A 26,642-nucleotide genomic window follows, 5' to 3' on the forward strand; every position below is an offset into this window, starting at 1 on the left:
GTGCATATTTCATTTACTAACATGTGACAAAGATGATCTGGGGTTAATACTTGAAATTGTTAGGCTGCTACACAAGGAGTTTTTTGTGTTTCCCTGAATTCTCTGTGGGTTCTTGGTAATTTGTTTTTCAGAATACAAAATCACTTCTGTTTTTTCAAGATCTAAAGAATCTGGTAATTTCTCATCTTGAGGTTTCTAGATGATTCCATTATGTTCGCTGGAATCTGGAAGGGATCCCTATTTTTATCAGAAACCATGATAAATTGAGGATCTATGGTTTGATGCCTGTATTTCCTGTGGATGAGGAAGGCGTCCCTTATTAGCTCATTTTCCTTAATGTTCTTTTCCACAATTGACTCCTTTCCTAAATTTTCAGTATAAACAGGAATCTTGTATTTCCATGTAAAATTTCACAGATTTTCTGTCTCTACCAGTTGAAGTGTGTATGAAATTTTGCTGTCTCCTATCACCAAGTAGGTTTTTGCCCACATTCTGGTGAACGGTGGGTTCTTGAACATCAACTTACCTTGGGTAATCTTATGAAGGTGTGCAGTCCTTAGAGTGAGAAATATCAACAGGAAAATGTGTTTTATTTTGTGGAACAATAAAAAAGATTTTGTTTTGGGCCTGCCCCTTTTGCTTCTGTCAGAGGACTGCTTTTAAGACACTCATTTAATTTTCTTTGCAGTAGAACAGAAGAAACTTGAGCGGTGTTTGGGGTGTTTTTTTTCTATGCAGGTGCTCTTAATAAAAATGGAGAGGGATATTTAGATACCTGCACCACTGTGAGCTTGAGCAGGAGGTGTGATAAGTAAACAATGTTGAAGAGTAAAAGTGAATACTACTTTGTTGACAGATTTAATTTCCTTTATTAACAGAGCTGAATAGCGCTGAATTGAAGGACTGCATCAGTGAAAACAGCCTCAGCAGCAATGCCAGCCTTCCCAGTGTGCAGAGCTGCCGGCGACTGCGAGAAAGGAGAGTTGCAAGCTGGGCTGTTTCCTTTGAGCGTCTTCTTCAGGATTCTGTTGGTGTTAAATATTTTTCGGTAAGTTTTGAGGGACAGCAAGAGGCTTTCCAAAATACCTGATACTGCCACAGTAATTTTCCTGTATTTTCTTTTATTTTCTTGATGCTATCCATGCACAGGACAAGAGACAGGAGTTCACTCATGCTCAGTTGTTATATGAGTATGTTTCTGAGTTTACACGGGTTCACAGTTGAGTAAGAGTTCATAGTAATGTACAGATTGCCATGCATTTCTGCACAGCAGAAGTTCAGGTGAAAATGGAAGCTATATTTGGCTTTGTCTTTTTCATTTCAGAAAGCTTCCCCATTTTGTAAAATGCCGTTTTGTAGCCTTTGTACAAGAAGAAGGAAGTACTTTTGGTAGTTTCCTAAGAATGGGTCATTATTCACATCTATCTCCACTGAAACGTTGGAAGCCACATAGAAGATTTTTTTCAATGATAGAGCGGCTTATTTTCCTGAAAAAGGTTTTTAGAAATACATTTTGGAAGTAGTTATGGTAGCTAAGAGTAGCGTATGGTTAAAGCTGCAACATGAAGGAATGATGTTGAGTATTTGCAAAGCATAAATACTTTGCAATACATAAATACTGTTCTGCACAGCACATTTATGGAGCTGTAAATAGCATCATCTCTATTTTGCATGCAAGGAAACTGAGGGTATATACTTTTGCTTTGCTGCACTGAGAGTATGTTGCTGATTCTGAATGTGTTACACAGGGACAGTTTGTGCTGCCCAAGTAATTTTCACAATGAGAATATAAGGAAACCTGTGGTGTAGGAGAGGTAGATTATTGGAATCTGCAGTAACTCAGACTCTTTTGCTTGATACAAAAGTATTAAGATATCACAATGGTTAATAAACAGACTTTCATGTTAACTGGTAAGGGGAACCCAAACCCCCACATTTACAGCGAACATCTATTTGAGGAAACAGAGAAGAGGAAAACAAAATAATGCATCTTGGATATTATGTTCTCTGGTTTAGCAGAGTAGCCTGAGAGTTATTAGCATTTCTGCTTTAATACTGAGACTTCTTGTCAGGCTGAAAGGAAAAATTCTGATCTGATATTAGAGTCCATCTGAAAAATGACATAATTTGTGTGCCTGCTACTGAAAACTCAGTTGACTTTTTTAATTACTTGTAAATGTTCAGTACACTTAGAAAATTGCTGCATTAATTTTTCACTGTCATGTTAGTTCAAAACTTACATTAAAAATGTAAAAACTAGTTCATATCATTTTATAATGATAATAATATAATAAATTTTCAGATTAAAAGGTGAAAGGTACTTTCATTTCAGCAAAAGCCAACCTCAGATATTCTGAAAGTTTTACTTTTCCCCCCATTTTATTCTAATTAGAACTTCTTTTTATAAACACTGCAAAAGTGCATGTGTTAAAGAAATACCCACTTTAAAAAACAATTAGGGAATGTTAAAGTTCATTGTGCGCACCACCATTTTCTTGAGGCCCAGGAGATTTCCAGAACCACTGCTTAGATTTATTTGCAACCTGGTTGTCATAACACTATGCAGTTACAGATTGCTGCCAGTATCCAAGAACGTTGAGGCACCAGCATTTAAATCATGGTTTCATAGTAAGTGTCTTGGTGCATTTGTGATCCAGCCTCTGCCTTTCCTGAGGACAGCTTTGTCACAGAGCAGGAATTACTCTGTAAGAAGGAGAGATTTTGCATGTTTTCCAAATACTCACACTTTGCATAAGAGCTGCTGCTTAGAGCAGTCAGCCAGGAGGTGCGAGTGCTGTTTGCAGGTTCCCCCATTGAAGGCATTCAGACCAACCTCTCCAGCTTCCCAGCCATGGGTGACTGCTGAGCAGCCTGATGTTCCAGCTGGGGCACCACTTGGCCTTCCTGGTGAAGCTGTGTTGTTGGACAGCCAGCTGTGCCCAAATCCTGTGGCCACAAGGAAGCAAGTGGGAGATGGACTCTAGATTCACAGGGAATGTGCCAGGGGAGAAGTAGGCAGTTTTGTTCCAGTTCCTGTTCACTAATTTGATTCTCTTTTAATATGTAATTACACGTAAAATGCAGAAATGTCCCCTGACTACTCTCTGGATTGTCTTTTATGCGTTTGGTGTCTCAGCTGATGCCTCTGAGGAGCTTTAAATTCAGAGCTTGCTTGGGCATTTAGATTCCCTGTATGCTGGTTTATCTCAATTGCTTTCTTACAGCTGGACTCCCTAAACTCTATGTAAATCTGAAAAGCACAAATAAGCTAAAGTTTATTTCTGTGGAGGTTCTTCTTACACAGCTTTCTGAGGCTGCCTTGTATGGTAAGGAAGCTTCAGTGATACACCATGTGACAACTGAGTGAAGGTTGTGGTGGATCAAATTATTTTTTTATATCTTTATTTTTCCCCTGATGGTTAAAATGCTTTTAAGATGCAGAGAGAATATTGAATTATACAGATTTGAACATGGGACAGTTTGTGCTTGTAGAGTTTTCCAACTGAATTGGTACCAGTCTTCATTTGGACTTTAGAATCCTGTAATATAAATGTCCTGATTATTGTGTATTGTACTGGGAGATATATTTTTTTCCTCTTAGTGAGTATTTTCCAAAGAGATACCATGCAACCACATCAGCGTACACTGATAAAAGATTTTTCTTTTGTAGTTGCTATGTGATGCAGAGAGATACCGTAATGAATCCAGAACTGATTATGGGCATTGCTTGATAAACATCTGCTCTGTTACATCAGTGGAACTGCAATTAAAGACAGTTTACAGTGTCATTTTTAAATGTAGTTTATAAATTATTTAAATTTTTATTAAAAGTTTATTCACTAGTTTATGCACTACTTAGCATGATATTTCAAACTTTGTACTTGCAAATGATTTGATTGTAACTTGATGGATTCTTCTCAGTTATATACATTTAAAAAACACGAGAAAGAGGGGAAGCACTACATATGTATTGGACATACATTGATTTTTACTGTAGAAGAAAACTGGACTGTGAGACTGATTGAAAAGTTACCTTTTTGCAAACTTTCTGAGCATTATAAATATGTTGTTTAAGCTGGCAAGTAACTTTTCTTTGAGACATTTATTTATTTGCTTTTTTCCCCCCTAGGAATTTCTACGGAAAGAATTTAGTGAAGAAAATATTTTATTTTGGCAGGCCTGTGAATATTTTAACCATGTACCTGCACATGATAAAAAAGAGGTAAGTCAATGTTGTATTCCAGTACATTGCATTGCTTCTTCAAAAATTATTACTCCTTCAAGGTTATAGAAATTAATGGAGCTGTGCTTGGTCTTCATACTGTGACGTCACTAAAATAGGGTTGGATGACCTAAATTTAAGATGCTGGGTATATTTGAACTGCAGCAGAGTGCAGAGGAAGCTCTGTAAGAATGAGGTAAGGTATCCTGGATGTTGGAAATGGCCAGCAGTGGTAGCCCAGTGCATGGAAGTGCAGAGCAAGTTAATTGAACATGTCAAGGAGAGGCCTCTTACACTCTTTTAGGTAGACTGCCTCCACCAACCAAGATTGTGTTTCTAAGTAACTTAGATTATCTGCTGCTCTAAGTGTAGTGCTCTCACGTTTGTTCACAAATTATGAGAATCTCCATCTCATTCTTTTGAGGGAATTGGTCAGGCAGTTTGGGTGAATATTGAGCTTTGTACAGGTTGGCAACACTTCTGTCTACACCACAGCCAAATCTAGTCAGGTTTATGTGGTGGAAACAGTTTAATCTTCCAAGTCTCTCTTAACTCTTTTGTCTACTAATGAGGTTTTTTTCTCCTACTTTCTTCTGTCTTCAAACAATGTATTTTCTGAACACCACCCTTAAGGGCTGTGGGCTCAGCTTGGTGGGTTTTTCATTATTTTTGTGATGTGGGTGTTTCAGAGTAAACAAGTTAAAAATGAGTGATTGTGACTGTAAACATTCATATATATATTTACTTTTTTCTCACTTCTAGAAATTGAATCTTAGAGGATTTATGTAAATAGTAACTTATATAAAAGGTCTAAAATCTAAAAAAATCTACTTTCCTTTTTAAAAAATACTTGCTGTGCTTCACTGCTTGATCATTTTAATTTTTATTTGGAGGACAACATTTACTGCTTAAGAAATAGTTGATGAATATTTCTAATTTTAAAGGAAAAACCCTATTTATGTGCCTAAAACTAACAAAAGCTGACTTATGAAGAATACATATATTAAAGAATTGTGGCTATCTGTTTTTGGGTGAAATATATCAGTGTAAGAAATGCTTAGCTAAAAATACAGTTTTAAAATCAACATACATTTAACATTTCTTTTCTGTAGCTTTCTTACAGAGCTCGGGAGATCTTCAGTAAGTTCTTGTGTAGCAAAGCTACAACCCCAGTTAATATTGACAGCCAGGCACAGTTGGCAGATGATATTCTCAATTCTCCCCATCCAGATATGTTCAAGGAACAACAGCTTCAGGTAATTGTAGTAAACATGAATGCTCTGTGTACGTCTGTTATCGTTTCCTTTATAATCTATATAAATAGTTTCACATGCTGTATACCTTAGATTCTGTTAGAAGAATAGAAAAAAGGCTGCTTGACTGTTTTTCTGTTGTGTGTAGAAAATTTTCATATAACTAAAAAATAATCTGAGAAGTACTGTTACTGAAATGAGGGTTTAGTGCGAGTAAATAAGTCTATGTATTGCAGCACCATTGCATAGAGTGTTGGCATATGGCTGGTTTTCTTTAGTGGAAGTTGAGTGCACAAATAGTGTCTACTTTTGGTTTTTAAAATGTCAGTTGTATTGAAGGAGTTCTTCTTTTATGCTTTAATACTACTGTCAGGCAAAGAGATTTTAAAACTGTTGGAGTCTGAAGACCTCTGAAGTGGATGTATTTTAAATAATTACGGATATTCAGAACAGTTATGCAACAACAGCATATACTTTACATTTCCTGTAGAATTTAAGTTTCTAATTTTTTCTCCTAAGTCATCTCTTTGGTAACTCTTCCACCCTAACAGTTTATTAGTAGAAGTAATTTTGAGATCATAATTTTGAAATCAAGGCCATAGCTTTAATGAACCAGGTCACAATCTTAGGACATAATCTCAGACCACATACTTTTGGTCAATATGAGCAGCTGGGTATAGTATCGTCCTCCTGCAAAGTGGAGATAGAAAGGTAGGTCTGACTGCTGGTCTGGCAGCTTCCAGCATTATAGCTATTCCTTATGCACCTCCTAAGATGAGCCTTCTGTGGGAATTACCAGTCACCAGCTTCCCAGACATTTTTTCATGCATTTGTCATCCTGGTGTTGTGGAGACTATGCCTGAATTCCTCCACATCCTCTCCCATTTGTTTGGTGGAGTACAAGGAGTCCCGATGAGTCAGGTGACAGGGCTGATGCAGGTTTTCTCCCTTTGGAAATGCTGTATCCTTAGTTGGAGGGCTCATAATGCTCTTGAGAAGTCCTGCTCTGGGTCCAGTCCCAGCCACAAGGCCTGTCTGTGCCTGATCTGCTTATCTCAAATTGTCAGTGCCTCAGTCAGATCCCTCAGTCAGACCCGTTCCTTCCACTGGAAAATGAGGTGAAGCTGGATGAGAATTACTTCTGCTGAAGGATGTGGCCTGGGAGCTTGTCTGAGGTGCTGGTGGTGTGTTGCCTGGCCGAGGTCAGCGCTGGGGAATCAGCTGCTCGATGGCCCTTAATTTCTTGGATTCAGTGAGTGGTTCTGCAGGAGGTCGGTTTGTGGTCTTGGTGGATGGCACCACCCTGAGAACATAGAGCTGTGGGTTGTGTAGTTACTGCATACACCCACAGACTCTCAAAGTTCAACTCATGGCAGTGCCACAACCTTAATAAAGCAAAAGCTCTGCATTTGTGGTCTTTCACAAGATTTTTTGGATTTGAACACTGACCACAGAGTGCAAGGGTGCTGCTCTGTGGTGGTTGTTGGATGACTGTGATGCTGGGGAATAGGGAGTGTTGCTGTAAGTCTGCACAGGAGTTGCAGAAGTGTGTGGGAAAGTGCCTTGGAAACACTTTCAGACCGTTCTCTCTCAAGCACTGCCTGCTGGGAATAATCCTGGAAGTTGCTTTCTGTCCATATCCTGGGAAATTTGTCCTTCATCTTGTTGTTAGAGGTTTTAATGGCAGTGTGGATGCAGCCAAAATAGCTAGTTGGGATGTTCTTTTTTATAAATTGAATACAAAGAAGCATTATGATTGTTTGTGGATGGAGGACAGTGTAGGTCACTTGAACCTACTAAAATAAGAATAAAATATCAAGTACTTCATGTAGAGTTGATAATGGATGTAAATTTTTCTACTCTTGTTTATCTGTAAATTTCAAATTATGCTTTTAAAAGATACTTTTCTCATTTGTAAGAACAAGAACTATCATCTACTAGCCTTTTCCAAATAAGCAGAAGTCATTAAGACGTGTAAATATGATAATAATGCTAAATATAGGAAATCATGGATGTACTGTGAGCTAGAAACATAGTAGGACAGATGATAATCAGCTCAAGGTAAATTAGTTACGCTCTCATCACTTTGTCCAGCAAAGTTAAAAGGTTGTAATTCTTGTGCTGTTTTAAATATATTTAATTTGCAGACTGCATCTCTGCTATAACTTTTCTTGTGTCTCTTACTTCCCTGCAATTTTTTCCTTTATTCTTCCTGCCTAGCATGGAATAACTATTTTATCTTCTTAATGGCACTAGACTCTGTGATGGGCAACTGTGTAAAGCTTTGTTTTCATCCTGATGCTGTGTTAAGTTTAATGTATTAGTGTAAGCTGTGCCATAGAATCATGTCTTATATTTTGGGGCACAAAATGCATTCAGTTGAAAGTACTGTGATTTGTTGAAGAGTGTAACCTTTTAAGTTTCATTTTCTTAAAAAGCTCAAGGACAGGTGAAATATTTTGTATTTTTCAGTTAGCTTGGGTTTTGCATCTGTGTTGGAGCCTGCAGGCTATACTTAGCATTTTTTCCCAGTAATCTTGTATCAGTGGTGCTTCTGTGAGTCCTTGAGACTGAGGCATTTTGATTTCTTTTAATTGCCCCTCTGTATTTTACACTGTTTTGGCAATACACCACAGTATTCTTTGAGCTCAACAGAACTCAAGAATTGTTTCAAAGCTGTGTGTGTTGTGTACACTCAATAGTCTGTTGAGGCTTGGCCTAAGGATTACATGTGCTCTGAAATTTGTTATCTTTTTCAATTTTGCCAGTGTACCTGTGGTCAGAGAAGGATGGTGTGAGAGAGATGTTCCCCTTTGTGAGCAAGGTTTCAAGTGAGAAATCTTTGGTACTAGATTGTCTCTTTGGCATGGCCTTGAGGGCACATTGGACTTTGCACTGAGCCATTTAATCATGTTAAGCTGTCAAAGCTAACATGTACGAAAGTATTTTTCCATCGCTTACCATGTGGAAAACAGTGCATTAGAAGGCCCAACAAAGATGACAGGCAGCACCTAAACAGGAATGGAAGTGTACAGAGGAGAAAGGCAAGAACATGGAAGTTGGCATTCAGTTTGATTTAGGTTTCTGTGACTCTGCAAGACCAAGTTCTCTCTGCTTTATCTTGCTGTTTCCAAGGTAAGTTTTGGGCTAAAGCCAGTTGAGAAGGGCATCTCTGCACAACCTTAAACATGATTTTGATCTGCAAATGGACCACTCTGTCTCAGTGATGGACTTTCCTTTATACTTCTGGGAATACCTGAGGGAATACTCACAGCTTTTACCGGCTAGGCTCGTAGTTCAATGCCTCAGAAAGCCTTGGGCAGCCTAGAGAGGTAGCACGGGCAATCCAGCATTTCAGTAGCTCTGAAAGTGGCAAATGGTAGCTGCAAAGCTGATACCACCAGCAGAAGCAAAGAGGGAGAAATAGAGCTTTTGGTTTGCCTAATTGCTGCAATTAGAAGCTTTCAAACAGAGACAGAGATGCAGATGTTTGCAGAAGGATTGCAAAGTCCAAGAGGGCAGGTCCCCTCTCAGGCCCTTCTTTTATTCAGAGAAGGGGAAAGGGGAGGACTGGGGGCGGACCCGGGGTGACCGGCCAATCAGACACTGCTAAAGAGTTTGAGTTGCGTTTGGTTTTGCCCACGCTTGGAACAAAGGAGTTCAGAGCACATGGCAAAGGCAAGTCCTGGCTTGTCTTGAGGAGGGGGAAGGGTGACCTCGGAGCAGGCAGCAACAAATACCATAACTGGTTGGGTGATGCATACCTTCCTTTGCTTGTGGGGAATTTGTCATGTCCAGAGAAGCAGCCATTCAAACTGTTTTTTCAGATCAAGTGAATCATGGCAGAAGATATAGAAGTAAAAGTATGGATTTACTTAAAACAGCAGGGTTGCAAAAACGGAACAAAAAATTCAAGCATTATTTAACATTTAAGAAAAAACTTTTCTTCACTTTCATAAATTTAGCTTTGGTTAAATCAGCCTCAGATATTTGCTCCAGGCCTCGTAAAGAGCTGCTTTCTTCCTCTGTGGATAAAGATAATGTAAACTGTTCTCTTTCAAGATTTACAGCATCTTGATTATTGAATTGTCCAAAGATATCAATGGTTTTTTTTCCTTATGATTGAGCACGTGACCATGGCTTAGTGGTGGACTTGGCAGTTCTGGGTTAATGGTTGGATTCGATGATCTTAGAGGTCTTTGCCAGCCTAAATGATTCTATGATTCTGTGAAGATTATATATACTGTAAAGGACTCTCAGCTTCTCCTCACATCAGCAATTAACTTTGTGTGTCTTGTATCATTGTGTACTATTGCATATTGTGATTATATCATATTTGTGTGTTTTAGAATATAAACTTTTCTTGTTCACAGCTACCTTAAAACACACTTGTATAACTTGATCCTGTCACATACAGTGTTAGTGTAATAACCTCTGAAAATGTTTTAAATGTTCCACATAGAATGGCATCAATGCTGTAAAAGAGGATGGTGTTGTCGAGACTCTACAGCATCTTAGCTTGCACTTTGCACAAATCCTAACATTTTCTCTGAACCTGTAATAAGGGAATAGGTCAAATTATGTTTCACTTTAAATGGGTGCAGCGTATTTATTAACCAGCTCTAGACAAAATCGTACCTATGCTGTTTACAACCGAATGTCCTAAAATTTGTGGGTGTTGGCTGTTGCAAAGTAGCTTAATGTTCTTGATGTGTTACTGAAGCGCATGTAACCGTTATCCACTGTGTTTTAATTTCAGATATTTAACTTGATGAAGTTTGATAGCTATACTCGCTTCCTCAAATCCCCCCTTTACCAAGAATGCATCTTAGCTGAAGTGGAAGGACGTCCTCTTCCTGATCCTCAGCGTGTTCCCAGCAGCCCCACTTCCAAACACAGCGTCAGTTCAGAGAAGTCCAACATGTCAACACCAAAAAAGGTGACCTTTGCATTCCTGTTATCTGAAAACCATGTTTTTAAATAATGCTTTTCAAGTTCTTTAGAAAATCAAAGATAATATATAAAATAAAATTAAAATGTGTGGTTATAGATGCTGGCAAGTACAATTGCAATATTTTTATATATTCGGGAAAAGACTTTTTTTTTTATCCTTGCCTTTGAATCAGTTTCCTAGATACTGACTTTCTGAATATAATTTTAAATCTTCATTATTATTTAAATAAATGTGTACAAATAAAAAGTAAGAGTTATTTTAATGTGCCAGTTCAGAAGCTTATTTAGGTTGAACATGGGAGTTAAGATGTGATAATTTAACCTTTGTTGAGAGCAGACATTTTATCAGAAGTTTTGGAGAAGACTTAACCTAAACGAACTCATTTTTGCAGAGGGCTTTTTTAATTTCTTAGCTTCTACTAAACTAAGATAATTCTGTGTTAAATAAGTACAGTTGCTTAAAAATTAGACCAGTAGTCTTACTGACTGATCTCCTGACATTATTTAGGGTTTATTTTTTTCTTCTTGTAGATAATACCACCATAGCATTACATAACTGTATGGGTAAATTATAACTTTTCGTTTTTCACGTCAGTCACTACAGATTACCCCATCTGTCACTATGTATTTTTATGACTAGGAACCTTTAAAAAGTGGCATTTTAAGGAATAGTCTAATAATCTAACAAGAATACTACCTTGTTAAAAGCAAGTTTAGTTTAATATCAAACATTCCTGACATATGTATTCTTCAACTCTAATAAATACTTGATTATACTTGTAAATGCTAAACAGTTCTTTGTCATTGTCTTTAAAAGCTGTTCATGTTCAAGCCTAACCTAGGAAAAATACCAAAGTGAAATTCAGTGTTTTAAAAGCGAGGCAAATGGCCTTTCCACATTAACTTAGGCGTTACTGGTGAGCTGGGGACAGTTCTTTCATATTTGCTGGAGCTCTCCATGGCTCATTTCCAGCTACTGTTTTGTATTCCCTACCAAGTAGCACATTTCCATCTATGTATTTCTTTTTGTTGCCACTGGTGAGGTTTTTTGGGTTTTTTTGATTGCTACTGGGAGGAATGCTGGTTGGCACAGACACTTGTGCGTGGGATAAAGAAGGCAGCTAACCTGGCCATCACACTCTTGTTTTAGGAAGAAGTGTGGGAAGGTTTATTTTAGACAATATACTCACAACTGTGATCCAACCAGTGATTTAATTGTGTTTTGGTGATAGCTAAGTGGTAAATCAAAGTCAGGAAGATCTTTAAATGAAGAGTCAGGAGAGGAGGACACGGAGAAGAAAAAAAGGGGAACATTCTTCTCATGGTCAAGAAGTAAGAGTTTGGGAAAATCACAGAAGAGAAGAGAAAATGGTGATTATCCAAACGGTGAGTGTTCACATTCCACTTTGTTTCAAGGTTGTTTCAGCAGTAGATGTGATTAGTCTTACTATGATTAGTTGCTATCTGAGTGCATTCTTGGGAGCGGCAGAGGAAAAGAACTGTCAAGTCAGAAGGCCACAGCATGGCTAGTATTGCTGCAGTTTTGTGGAAGACGTACAAGTGAACAGATGAAATTATGACAATATTTAGATCTGTTTTTACCAACTTCCAAAAGACTTTTTTCCTACTTTTTGGCACATTCTGCCTTTCTGTGTGCTGGTATTTGCTTTTTCAATAAGAGAGCTACTATTTTTGTAGAAAGATAATTTCAAATCTTTACAGAGAAGTCCAGGAACAGTACAGCAAATAGTGCTATAGTTACAGCTATTTAAAAATTCCTCCATCTGTGTTATCCTACTTTCTTTCTTTTGTCAGTAACACACAGGTATGTTCGCTTTTGAACAGAGTCACCATCTGTTTTCACCTTCCCTGACTAAAATGAAAAAAGGAGAGTCAGAGGTGTGAAAGCCCTTGTAACCTGCTGTTTTGTTACTTAATTGTGTTTGAGAATTTAGGGAAGAGTTCCCTTGTGAAAGCACCTGTACATGGCCTCTAGAGGAGATGAAAGTTCTGCAGTAAATTATTCTATTGAGTTAAAAATAATGAAGAAATTCCAGTGAAGTAGCAACTTTGGTCCATATTTGTTACTGTAGTTTTTGTTTCTGGTAAATGCCCAGACCTACAAGATATCTTTGATCATTGGGATACTTTGAGTGCTCTTAGTATATTCATACGTGAAAAGACATCAGAGGCATTTACTGAGATTATAGGCTCAAACTTCTGAAAGTGACTAGTAGTTGTCTCAGATTTTAGTTTTCTAACACCATACTTGCGCTTTTAAAAAGATGTATTTCCCTTCAAAATATCCGAAGAGGTAGAATAATTTTTAAGATGAAATATTGAAATCTTGTTAGATCTAATTAACTAAACTAAGTTTTTTTAATAAAAGGGATTATATTTTTCTTTTTTAATATAAAAACAAGTGGGTTTATTCAAGGGCTGCATAACCAAGAAATACTTGACCAAGAGTTGCTTTGATTTCCATGCTTCCATGCACAGTACAAAGGTGTTTTTTTTCCTTTTAATGAAAAAAGAAAAATTTATGACTGGAGAAGCTAATATTTGAAATAGTTTTCTGTATTATAATAAATAATAAAATAAGCCTCCTTACTGATTGCTGATTCTTTCCACAAACAGATTCTTTTCAGTCCAATGGATTGTCATACAGACGGGAATCACAAGGCTCCATGTCATCCACTGCTAGTCTTGACTTGGTAATGGCTGCCTCTTACTAATGAGCAAGTGGGGAACAGATAAAAAAGTGAATTACTGATTTTCTAAGATGTGTGATGTTTGATGTAACGCCTTGGGAAGGGGTCTTTAAGTGATAAAGCTGGAGCACAAGATGTAATACTAAGCAATTTTAGAGTGTTAGAAATGTAATAGAGGTTGCATTCATATACTAGTTCTTATTTTATCCTTGTAACAGAAAGATATTCTTTGCATCTTGTCTGTCTTAACTTCAGGCACCAGTGAACTACCAGAATAAAGTTTTCCTTTTAAAGACTATAGCTCTTTAAAAACAGTGTGTTCCACCTACCAGAGGGAGAATCTGTTTTGAACAACCACAAGTTAAAGCTTTCCCTCTTCTTGGCCTGTGCATTAAGGGGGATGCAAGTTGAATTAGGTTGATTTTTGTTGTGCCAGTGTCTGTCGTGCTTCTTCTCTGTTTATTTCTTTTAAAGTTGTGTGTTCTTGTCATTATGACTTAACTTGGTCCTAAAAATCTGAGAAGTAGGGAATTTTGTTGCAAACACTTTGTCACACTAATAAAATAAGTGAAGACACTGTGATTTCTAACCAACAAGTTCTACCTTCACAGTGTAAAACTAGTGAGATGCAAAATTAAAACACTATTTATAAAGCATAGATGTATTAGTTTATTTTAGCTATGTTGATATGGAGGAAGAATCTAAAAAAGGAAATTTTAAAGTTGTTTGTGCTTTTGATATCCCTCTAATTGACTAGATTCTGTGTAATTAATTACTAACTGATAACTGTGTAATTTTGCCTATGCTAAAATATTGATCAGAGAAACAAGCATGGTGAAGTCATGTTTATTTCTGTTGCAGAAAAGTCTTGGCTTGAGAAATAGAAAATGGAAAGCCTTCCTAAAGCAACAGCCCCTCATTTCTCTCCCACTCCCACTTGATTTAAGTCAGAAAGTTACTGTGATTTGAATGAGAAGCACCAAGTTAAAAAGCATGATGAGTACCCTAGAAGGCTGACAAACCCAGTATTTTTAGTGTCCTTTTAAGTTACAAGTGAGACTTTTGTTAAGTTTTCAAAGATACTTTTTATATTTAGTAGTAGTGTTTCTATTCTACTGTTACTCTAGAATAAAGGTTAGTGACTAGCCCATAACATCGTAGTTCTAGTTCCCTTTAATAAAAACAATTAATGGTCACAAAGCAAATAATTTTAAAATTTTAATTTCTCAGTGGTGTATTTGTGCATAGAATTCAGATTATGTTAAAAGAGGAAATTTTGAGAGGAAAGATTGAGAAACCTGATATTTAAAGGCATTGCTCCTCACTTAAATGTTGATTCATAGTGTGTTGATGGTAATTTTTACATCAGCAGGACATTATTGAGCACAGGCATTTAACTATTTGGATGTTTAATAAGATTTTACTTACTTTTATACTTTTTAATTAGGAGTTCTTTAGTAAATTTCGTAACTGTTTTACACACTCGCTGTATAAAATTTCATCTGTTCTTGAAATAAATTTATATTTGTGCAGTATTGTGATCTTTATCTAAATGTTTTTTCCCCAGGATTTAAATTTATCTGATATTTGTGGTATTTGGAAGGATTTCTAAAGCATGGTGGAAAGTATGGTTCTTGACTTGGTTTGATTTGTGCAGGCTCTAAAAGTTTATACCCAGTCCTAATTTTCCCATTGGGCACTGACCTTATTCTTTCTTTTAAGTCTGAAACCTCAAGATTGCCTGCATTTGTACCAGATAAAGACAAATCCCCCAAGTACTGCTGTGTAAACCTTCCGGATGGCTCATCGAGCAAAATGGCTGTGAAATCCGGGTTCTCCATCAAAGAGGTGCTCTCTGGGGTCTGCGAGAAACATGGCATTAACATAGCTGCAGTGGACCTGTTTCTAGTTGGAGGTGATAAGGTACTGTACATTCCTGGGCTTTTTTGGAAGCATTTTCATCCCAATTTTACGAATAAGGAGTTCTGTTCTCTCAATACTGACGTGTATTTCCTGGTTCTACCTATAGCTTTACATTGGCAATGCTGGTTAATGTAAGGGGAATTATCCACAAAGAAAACAAATGTGTGGTAGTAGGTGCTACTGCATTAAAGCCCGAAACCATAGTGACATTCAGTTGTTCAAAGATGAATGGGATGCATTAATGCTAGAAACGAGGTACAGGTTTTAATATTGAAGAAAATTTCCAAGACAACAATCTGTGTGGATGGTGCAGTGTGTATGTGAGGGCTCTTAGTCCAACAGAAATATCTCCAATTTAAAGACAAGCTGTGGGCATTAAGTATTCTTTTAAATTCATGCTTTTGATCCATCCAGATGATTACGATGACAAAAGTCAATGAATGGTCATAGGTACCAGCTTTTTCTTTTAAAGCTTTTAAAGACCTGGCTGTGTTTTCTAATGCACCATTTTGTATAATTTACGTAAGTTGAAGAATCTAGGTTTGTTTTAAAAAACCAAGTTCTTGAATACCTGCTGACTCCAGTGGAAATTGAGTTGTGGTCATTGTTTCACACCTAGCCAAAAGAAAATGTGCTTCAATCATGTTCCATGTTGTAAATGAATGCTCACTAGAATGCATGCAGCCTATAGTAATAATATTCTGAGTTATTTTAAAAAGAATTAACAACACAGTTGCTCTTTTTTACGTACTTTAAAATTAATTTTCTCTCTTCTCTTCTCCCTGATGTGCTCTGTAGCCTCTGGTATTGCACCAAGACAGTAGTATCCTGGAGTCTCGGGACCTGCGCTTAGAAAAACGCACTTTATTTCGGTAAGAGTCAAAAATAGCATCTTCCTCTGGCATTTTTCACTCCATTTTCTATTTTACTTTTCGTAAATGCAGTAAAGGATGTTGCCAGTTACCTGTGGAGGCTGTGGAGCTGCAGGAGGGGGATTTCTGGATTGCTCTTAGGATACAAGTGGGATCTTGATGACAGTGTTCTGGTTTAGGGACATTTAAATATTACTATGGTGTCAAACAGCTCAGGCTGAGGCAGCTGTGAAAGCACTGGACAGATCTGTGGGTCCAGAGGGACCTTCCACATCAGGAAGAGTAGGTTGGAGTAGCACAAGAATGGGATGGAAATTGAACTGTGAGTCTCCTAGTCTTAAAGTTAAGTGGATATATTTATTGATGACATGTTCCCATTCAGTTATATCTGTAATTATATGCCTACCTGGAAAATTACAGTAAGACTAATTGTATAAATAAAGTTCATCTGATGAACCCTGAGTCTTAAACAAGTCAATGTTAAAGTATTAGTATGGGTATAATATAATGCAGTACACGATATATTTAGTTTTATGTAATATATCTGATAGCATACTTTTTTTCAAAATAATGTTTGTATTTTTTTCCAAAATGAATCCAAACTAATGCTATGAAAACTTCTTAAATAATTATTTCAGGAAAAAGTAATGAAGTAAAATATATTACATTACTGACCTGCACTTTTGAAGTGAATAAAGTTTATTTTGTCAGGCATTCCTCATTTTGGCTCTATATTACTTTTCCTTAGGAAGCAGGGCTAGTTTCTATTTAAAGGTACTTCAGGTTAATAAATACTGCATAACATATTCAGTTTTGAAATTGAGATTGAGCAGTCTTTTATTAGGTGTGAGCTTGCTGGTTTCCAAGTTAAAAAGGAACTTTAAGTAGGCAGTACCATATGTTATTTGTGTGTTAATTAAAATGTAGAAATATTCTACATTATTCCCTTCTCTGGGTAGATGCTATGTAAGCAAATATAGTCAAATATTTGGACCACTTTCAGACAAAGGAGAAATACTATGTGGCTATACTTAGTTACCTCAATGTTTGCCACTTCTGTATCAATTACCAGCTAATGATTTAAATGGATCATTTCAATTTAGTAACTGTTGAATTCAAAGAAAATATGAAAGACAAAGTTTCAGTTATTCTGGCTTCTTGTGGAAGGGAAAAGTCAACATGACTAAACATCTTGTACATAAGTAATTTTTTTTATAGAAAACATGAGTTTTATATTTAATTGAGACTGACAAAATTACTGATAATTTTAATATCTGATGTACATTTCTTCTGATTGTTTTGTTAGTAATAAGCCTGTCCTTATTTTCATACTATAGTACCATTGCAGTCAAATGAGGCTTGTGGAGGATTCAGGGCACGGATAAAGAGCATTAAAAAAAAAAAAGGCACCAAACCAAAGCTGGCCACAGCTCTGTGCAGAGAAATAGATGCAAATGAATTATTTGTTTCGGTTTAGGGTTTTTTTTTTTAGTTTTTTATTTCATTCTTCTTTGCTGTTTCAATAAATTTATGCAAAATTGCAAAATAGACTCTGAAGAGAGCTGTCATTAGCCTGTAAATTCTAAGTTAATTGCTTTTACAGCTTTGCTATATAAGTTTCTCTTACACCAAGTTTCCATGATGTTGCATCACCAACCCTAAAAAAGTAGCATCATCTGCAATTCTACTGTGTTTGTTCCTGTGTGTAAAAATTAAAATACGTGTCCAAATCCATCTCAGGTAATTGAATAAGAGGTTGTGAGTCTCTCCTGCGGAATTGAGAAGAAATATTTTTATTGCATCCAAGTCTATAGTCAGGCATGGAATCACTTTGGAAGCACTCCTGGACCAGACTGGTCAAAGTATATCTCCCTGTAAAGATGAAAGTGCTGTGGAATGCTTTTCATTGGTCTGAAATAGACTGGCTCATGCCTTCACTCAGCTCTGGCAAGTGAAACAGTGGAATTTTCATTTGTGTTAAACATAAATAATAATAATTTAGATATAGTAATAAAGAAATAAAAATAAAATAATAAATTCTTTGTCGCTTCAGTTTAGGACAGATTTGTGCTACTGCCGTCCCAGCTAGTTACTAACTATGAATTGGTATAACTTTGCTGTAGATTGGATTTTGTATATTTTTGGACACTTTATTTACTGGAATGTTTCACACTTAATGTTACAATTACTGTGTTTTAGGCTGGACCTTGTTCCAATCAATCGGTCAGTTGGTCTGAAGGCGAAACCCACCAAGCCAGTAACAGAGGTCTTAAGGCCTGTGGTTGCAAAATATGGTTTAAATCTTAATGAACTTGTGGCAAGACTAGTAAGTATCTTTTGATGTAATTCAAGCAGCAGTATTTTCTGTCTGGAGAAGATCATAGTCCCTGGAATGATTCCTCTCCTGAGAATTAGGCATTAAAATATCTATAGCTACATGTTGAGATAAAATGCATTGTAGTCATAACCATTATGCTTAATAGTAGTCACCTCATATATTTAGTCTACATCTGTTTGATATTCTGCTTCAGAATAAATCCAACATCCTAAACAAGCAAGCCTGAACTTAGCTTCTTCCAGAGCTCAACTCCCATTATTAGCCAGGGAAAGTTGGTTGGATTAAAGCTTTTGTTCCATTATCCTGGGAATTATGAAATTTGCCGCAAATCCCCTTGCAGAAACTTTTTGTGAAAGCAGACTGATCCAGCTTCTCTACTACTGAACTCTTGGCTATCCTGTTCTCTTTTCTATTATGCTGGAATACCTAGGAATGTAAAGTTAATTTTGTGGTATTTCTAGTATGTATGCTGTCTTAGCTGAACTAGTCCAAGTTTTTAAGATAACTGAAAAACACGTTGGTATAAAGGTAACTTCATTTAATAAAATTACAAAATTAACAAAATACAATCAATTTAGAATATAAAATAATCTTCCATGTCCTCTGAAAAACATGATTTTCTGAAGATATACACTAATGGTCCTAGAGTATTTGAGCACACTTACAAATTGGATGATTTTTTTTTCTCCATGTATCTTTTTTCCCCCAAATACCATTCTCCTCACAGAAATGGGTTACACTCACTGAGATCAAGGTATTTTTACACCAATGGAGTAAACATTCTTAGAATGGTAGAAGACTATATTGAAGCTACTCTGAAGCATAAAAAACGCTTTGCTTGTTTTCTTTCAAAAATGTCAGGCTGCATAAATTTGTTCTAAAAACAGCTTTTTCTCTATTGCATACAAACTGTGATCCGACTTTAGAGTGGTGAGCAGGAACCACTTGATCTTGGTGTCCCTATATCTAATCTGGATGGTCAACGGGTTGTTCTAGATGCAAAAGAGCCATCAAAGGCTAGAGGTAAGTTAGTATAAAAGCTTTTGTTTATGGTTCCAAGTCAGATTTATAAACCCTGACTCTGGTTAGTTTTTCCTGTTGATGTGAAGGTGAGGCAAATGTGATTAAATTTAGATACATCACGTGTGGCATATATTCTTTTTAACTAAAAAGGAGTGCAGTTTCTGAAGATCAAAGATTAACTTAATCTGTGATAGCAAGTACTTCTACTGTTGCTGTAAGAAATTTTGCAGTAGTAATATTTGAATTTTTTGCTTGCATTCAGCCATAGATCCACACACGGACTTAAGAACATAGTGCCCAGTAATGAGAATAAAGAGCCAAATATCTTCTGTGCATTTGGCAGTTATTCAGTAAGGAACATTCTGTGTAAGAAAAACAGATGCAGTTTGTGCAGCAGCTATACATACTGCTATGATAATCTCCTTCTTTAGCATGAGAAAGTAGCAGAGCCTGCTTCTCCAGTTTTAAGTGGTGATTTCTGGAAATAATGCCAAAAAGGATAAAATTTGTGATTACCTTGGGCAACATAATTGGAAAAATAAAAATTTATCAACTAAACAGTTGACAATCTCTTGGCATAATTAACACTCTAGATTAATGTAAGCAGCCTTGAGAGTAAAGGTTTGGTTTCATTAGGAGACCTTTTTAGGTCTCACTTAATTTTAAAAACTGTATTAGATATGGTTAAATTAAGCAGACTTAGAGCAGAGATCCTCTTTGAGGGAGAACTGGCATTATAAAGACGGAGGTATTTATTGAGGAGAATCAGATTTGTCGTTTTTCTAGTCAACAGAAGCAACTGTTATTTTGAAACAAGTTTTCCATCTAAATACTCTCACAGATAATTTGTTTAAGAATTACAAGTAAAGTCTAAATTGCCTGAATCCAGTGTGCTGCCAGCAACTGTAAAAGCCTAAGTCATAGAGGATCATTCTGGCAGTGGATTGGTTCTGTGGCAATGTACCAGTGAAAGAGGGCTATGATTCTGTGTTGGTACATTTGCTGTAGGCAGATTTATTTTGATTGAGCCATTTGCTTAGCTAGAAGATGGCAAGGAGGATATGACAGTGTCTACAAAACAATTGGTGCACGAAACAGCTTGGAAAAGACTCAACATGGCCTTTCAATGGTCTTTTCTGCTGATTTTCTTTTTTAAATTCTAATTTTGAGAATTGCGAACTGAATTATTAGCTCAGATTTTACAATTATTTGATCGAAAGCAACTGAAAATTTAGTGTGTAAGTGAAACTTCAGCATCTTTAAACTTTAAAAGTAATGTTAGTATGAGGAAAATGTGAAGATGGGAGGGTGATTCTGGTAGGTTTTTACTGAAAAGTATCAGAGATACCAACTGTGCTCACTCTTTATTTTCTGAGTACATATTAGAGCAATTTTAGAGCAAAAATCTGTTGTGTCTGTCATTGTCACTTAAATGTTGCTTCTTTGGGGAGTTATAAATCGGTAGTTACAGAAGGTATGTTTATGTTCAATGTTTACAGAGAAACAAAGAGGCGTATTAGTAAAACAGACTGCAACTACTTCGAGAAGTCAAGGATCTACTGTAAGTCTTCTGCAACGATTTTTCTCCATTAGATCATCTTCTGTTTCCTTCTAGAATTCTAGACTAAAGGCTGCATTCACACATGATTTTGAATCGGCCAGACTATGTAACTAGATTGATTATAGCTGTAACTCGTCCGATATTTTTCCACTGTCAACAGCATTTATTTGTGAAGAACTTTGTCTTCATGATGAATCAGTTAACTCTTTCACTGTGTGGTGTTTGTTGTCTTGTGTCTCATTGACTTATCTATGTTTGAAAATAATTGAATTACTCTGTAGTTCAAAAGCCCTGTGTTATGTGAATTCTTCAGAGTAAAGAATATTATATTTATTTCTACCTTTTTTGGGAACTGCTGTGGCAAATGTTCTTTGCCATAATCAAGACTAAACTAAAGCGTTTTTTGTGGTGTTAGAGAAATGTGTTTCCAAAATAACTTTCTCATTCCCTTAGGCCATTTTATGTATACAATGATAGAACCTGAATGTAAGTAGTACCTTAACTTTCCTTCTAATGCAGGGAGAGGGAAGAACTCTAGGAAAGTCTAATTCTATCAAAATGAAAGGCGAAAATGGAAAAAATGCTAGGGAAGTCCGGCTGTCAAAGAGAGAAGACTCTATTGCAAAGATTGGGAAAAAAAAATGTCAGAAAATAAATTTGGATGAAGCAGAGGGTATGTGAACTTTATAGCTTACATATTAACATAAGTAGTCTTAGAAAAATTTTGTGTCTGTGTAGGATAAAGTACCATGTGTTTAATACTGTGTTGTGAAAATCATAGTTGTGACCATTACATTTTTGTTTGGTATGTTTGAATTGTCAAGTTTTCTTAAGTTGAAGGTAAAATTTTAAGAATACCTAAACACAGATGTAGGTGCCCAATGGGATTTTCAAAAGTGAGGGCTACCTAATTCCTGTAAAATAAAAAGGAATTGGTTACTCAACTGCAGCTGAACATCCCATTGGATACTCTTTGTGAGCTGTGTAGAATCCTGGCTTTCTGTTCACCTTTATGTAAGTGTTTGACTCACTGACAGGCATTGCACAGTAGTGTAGACCCTAATGTACTCAGGTAAGAATTTTTGTAAGTTTTCTGCTGAACTCTGTAACAGCCAGGGCAGTGCAGTCTGACTGCGGAGGAGTCGTGATGGGCAACAGGAAAACTTGCATTCAGCAAATGCACTGAAAAGGTGTTTAGAAGTAGAAATAAGCAAAGAGGCCATTGGTAATCTTGCATTTTCTGAGTCCTATTTTTACCTTTGTTACATATTAATAGTTCTGGTGATATCATCAGAAAAAATCTCATAAGAGAATTTGCTTTCTTATAGAAAGATGTCCATGGGAGAAAGAGAAATAAAAATGATGTAGCACTAGAAGTCTTGGTGTAACACCCTCTGCCCTAGGACATGAACTGAAGTGATTACCTGTCTGTCAGCCCTACACGTTCCTCCTTATTTTCCTATGTAGAAAAACAAAAATCAAAGGACATACTTGACCCACAGATTAAAATTTACTGCTGAAATCACCCCATATGCATATCCAAAACCTGGTTATGCACATTTATGCAGCAAATGAATGTTTTCCTCTGAATGTTCATCTGTGAATAAATGTCCACTGACTAGAACTGAAAAAAAAAAAATGCTATGACTAAAACTTCTACTGCTTAAAATAGATGTTTTTTAATGTAAGTTTTACTACAAAATATTAGTGCATTTTAAATTATTTTCTGTTACTTACTCTTTTGTTAACTTGTTTTTCCACATTTTAATACTTTCATTTTTTTTCCTAGGACTGAGTAAAACATTAACATAATTTGAAAACTTCAGAATTCGAGGCTTTCACATTTTATTTTGAGTTTTGTGAAATTTGTCAAAGTTTGGAAAATGCATACCAAATGTTGTAGACTGTTTTTTAATGCAGAAACATACAACTGTTCTATGAACTTTGAAATTTCAGAGACATTTTTGTATGACACATCTTAGAAATGTTGCATGTTTTAATATGCCTACTGCCATTTTGCAAAACTTTGGCAATAAGAAGCATTTTGAAGCTTCCATCTTGGCTACGTTCAGATTTTATGGCATTTGAAAAAGCATGTTAAAAAGTCATTTTTACAAATACATTGCAAAGCCTGCCAAGTATGAGTAGAGGATTTAGGAATAAGGTCATACAAGTGCAAGTGTATGACTTCGCTCTAAGTTAAAACTGATACTAACATTCTGTTGCTTTATTTCTTAATGGCTTTTGCTTCAAACAGTATTTATAAGCTGGGTTGGAACTGTTGATTTTTAATTAATCTGTTGGAGATGGCCTTTTAAAGCATCTTTTAATATTCTGTAGTTAAAGTGCTTTCCTCTTGAAAAATTAGGACATGCAGAGACCCTATATTAAGAATTACATATTTTTATATGTCTATGTTTTGTACCAAAGAGTTTGTTTATTGTTGCAATGCTTCTTTTTTGAGGAGTGGTATAATTCTTAGCTTACAATTGATAAGTTTCTTGTTGCCAAGTTTTGAAACTTTTTAGAACAGTGTTGATCTATTATGAGTATTATTTATATACAGAAACATATTAAACCATTGGATATCATTAAGAACATGATCAGAAAATCGCTTCTAATTGTGTTAAAACCTCTTTAAAAAGCTGCCCTATCGCTTTTGGTAGTGGCTCCTTGGATGGTTACTGACTACCTGTAAGCTACTGATTCATTGCAGCTCCAAGTAAAATGGGGTTACTTAAATCATCTGATCATACCCTGTGATGATAACATCCTGGTTTAAAACTACACCATGAATTGAATTTAAACTGTGATAAAATATAATTACACTGAGAGAAACTCAATATAACGAGGAAGTTTGCAACATTCTGAATCTTTGAATGTTCAAATGGCATGCTATTTTTGAGTTAAGATGGGTAAGACCCATCCAGAATATAAAAACGTGCACCCATTGTCTGTAAGACTAGAGCCTTGTTTTGTATAAAGAATTAAAAAATCCTGTGTATGTGTACAGATTTATTAACTGCGTAGAATAGAAGATGTGTTCAAGGCTCAGTGAATTGCAGCTGTTCTAAACTGCAAAACTCTTACAATAGCAATGCTGATGGTCTTAATTATAGTGATGCTAGTGAACATTGCTGCAATTGAAAAAGTTCCTAATTAACATGGGATCTTATTTCAAGGCAGCATTGAAAGAATTGAAGATCTTCATGGAAAATAAATGTGCTGAAAATGTACGTTTTAATGGCATTGCACTTTCTGACAAAAACTTGTCAATTTTGGGTTTTTCCCCAATAGAATTTTTTGAACTCATATCCAAAGCTCAAAGTAACAGAGCAGATGACCAACGTGGACTGCTAAGGAAAGAAGACCTTATTCTTCCTGACTTTCTTCGTTTACCACCCACTGGACCAGAACCATCCTCATCTACTCCTGCAGGTCCTAAAGGCCTCAGCAAGCGAGTTTCAAAAAGTGATGGCAATGATGGATGTACATCACCCAGTGGAAAACAGGAGTCCGTGCAAAACTTTAATGAAAATTCAGTAAAGAAAATGGGTTACTCAGAAAATAAACATAAATCTGCTTTGGCAGCACTCCACAGTCAGAAGACTTTCAGCGTTCCTTTTAGCCCTCCGTTGTCTCCAGTTCCGCACGCGCCAGAGAACAGTGCCACAGTATGGAAAAGGCAGTCGAGAGAGTTACAAGCCGAAGGCATTCAGATGGTAGATGATGAGAATGTGGCAGACTTGACTCTTGTGGCTGAAGGAGATATTAGTAGCCCTAACAGCACTTTGCTACCACCACCCCCGCCGACGCCACCGTCAGACATCAGTAAACTCACGGAAGCCAACTATCCACCCCCAACTCCTTTTGCAGGTAATCAGGAAAAATCTGGATTTCAAAGATCCAATTCAGGTATTTCTAGATTTTAATAGTGTTTCCTTTTGTGTAAAACTACTTTTCCTTAGCACTGTTAATCAGTATTTGGCACCCATTAAAACCACAAAGAAAATTCTCTCTGCACCTTAATTTTTTTTCTTTTTTTACCAAAAAAAAAAGAAGGAAAAAAGATTTTAATTGCCTTAGTCTATTCTAACTGTAATATTTCTGGTTGCCTTTAACAATGTACTTTTGTTTGGATTTAGCGTGTAGCCAAAAATGGCCACATGCAGGCAAATCTTTGAAATACATGCACGTGCTATAATTATCTCATTCACCCTCAGAGTACAAAACAGGGTATCAGCATTTTGAGCTCCATAGCACTGTTGTGTTCCAGATTCTCCGATCCATTTCTCATAATGAGATACATGATTAGTGTTTGGAAGTCTAAGTACTTTAACAAAAATCCTAATTATGTGGTGAAAATTGCAGTTTTGTTTATGATTAAAATTTTAAATGGATAAGCCTCAACTTAAAATATATTTCATTAATAAATTAGATATTTGTGACTAGAAATAAAAATGTTATTTTTTTTAACCAATACTTTGCTACACAGGGTAGATTGCATCTATCACACTTTCTCCCAGAATATTCACGTATCAAGTAGCTTTCTATTAGATAATTTTAAAGAAAATATGTAACTTTTTTAGGATGTAAGTTTCATGGTCTAGCAATATCACAGAGCAATATTATCCCAAGGCTGAAGTATGGAATTTCTTTATAAACATGGACTCTAATAATAATTGCTATTACCAGAAACAAGAATTTGAAGACAATGGGTGTCGTGACATTGACATTTTACAGTCATTGTACTGTGCATTTTAATGTAAAATATAAGAAGAGGTATCTATGTGCTACATTTATTTTTGATGTTTCACAAACATATAGTGCCATATTTGTATGATCACATTTCTTTGTGATGTGGGAATATACATTTTAATTATTTATCTTTTTACACAGAGTATTTGATACTGTTCTTTATCTGTATGGCTGATGATTTGTAAATACTTCTTTGGTTGTTGGATGCTTATAAATGGCAATGCAAATTATTCCCTCCTCTTGGTATTTTAAAAGCCAATTCCTTTATTAGTAGTATCTGAGAAATGTTCTATAAGCGCTACCACTTAATTTCTGAAACTGAGTATTGGATGGACTTGTAACCAGTGCCTATGAATAACAGAACCACATAATGTACTTCAGACATATTGATGTATATATGCATAGATTTGTGTTGGTGTCTTTCTGATAATATGACAAGTGTACAACATAGGTATCAATTTGCATATTTTTCAGTGAGAACTGTTAAAAAACCATTTGCACTTAAAAAAAACTTCATGAATTTACAATATTTTAATGCATGCCATAAGTTTCTTTGTAACCCTGAGCTGTAGCTTTCCCTTTTCCCACTTTCTACTTTTTACTTTGTAGAAATCTTTGTGTAGTTTTCACATGTATTTTGTATCTTTGTTCTCTCAGGAGTAATAAATTCTAGCTCTAGTTACACAAACTGGTTTTAAGCTTTCATTTTATTCATTGTTTTAAAAATTCTTTCAGTCCCGAGTTAAGAAATTATCTTATAACAAACAGATTAATAGATATGAACTAGCAATTACCATGAGACAAAGCTGACAAACGTTAGATTTGTTATTAATTTAGACATCAAAGGGCAAACGCTGTCTTGAGATGCTGACGGGTCACATGTAAAATCCATAGCATTGGCATGTGCTCCAGAAGGCAGATAAGACAGGAGATTTCTTTTGAATTAGTCACAACAGGAACTCCTGAAAGGAGAACATCTTCTGTCTTTGGGTTCTTGGGCTAAACTTTGTATTCATTACTTTCCTTCT

The 26,642-nt window shown here is 36.0% G+C and overlaps 1 protein-coding gene across 9 annotated transcripts in view; it reads left to right on the top strand.

Annotated features, from left to right (window-relative positions):
- RGS12 (regulator of G protein signaling 12) overlaps positions 1–26,642 on the top strand; it is an 86,277-nt gene that overhangs the window by 49,119 nt on the left and 10,516 nt on the right. For 5 of the 9 annotated variants that reach the window (XM_048303528.1, XM_048303535.1, XM_048303534.1 and 2 more), the window contains 13 exons: positions 879–1,048; positions 4,130–4,222; positions 5,335–5,478; positions 10,235–10,414; positions 11,661–11,814; positions 13,066–13,142; positions 14,862–15,062; positions 15,861–15,934; positions 18,134–18,260; positions 19,199–19,295; positions 20,795–20,856; positions 21,376–21,529; positions 24,154–26,297. In XM_048303528.1, the coding sequence (XP_048159485.1) occupies positions 879–1,048; positions 4,130–4,222; positions 5,335–5,478; positions 10,235–10,414; positions 11,661–11,814; positions 13,066–13,142; positions 14,862–15,062; positions 15,861–15,934; positions 18,134–18,260; positions 19,199–19,295; positions 20,795–20,856; positions 21,376–21,529; positions 24,154–24,788 (2,168 nt within the window). In that variant the 3' untranslated portion in view covers positions 24,789–26,297. Of the gene's footprint in view, positions 1–878; positions 1,049–4,129; positions 4,223–5,334; positions 5,479–10,234; positions 10,415–11,660; positions 11,815–13,065; positions 13,143–14,861; positions 15,063–15,860; positions 15,935–18,133; positions 18,261–19,198; positions 19,296–20,794; positions 20,857–21,375; positions 21,530–22,645; positions 24,045–24,153; positions 26,298–26,642 lie in introns of those variants that run through there. The other 4 variants (XM_048303529.1, XM_048303536.1, XM_048303531.1 and 1 more) reach the window with 4 other exon arrangements.

The sequence above is a fragment of the Corvus hawaiiensis genome, chromosome 5 (genome assembly GCF_020740725.1).
Source record: "Corvus hawaiiensis isolate bCorHaw1 chromosome 5, bCorHaw1.pri.cur, whole genome shotgun sequence".
Taxonomy (NCBI): Eukaryota; Metazoa; Chordata; class Aves; order Passeriformes; family Corvidae; genus Corvus; species Corvus hawaiiensis.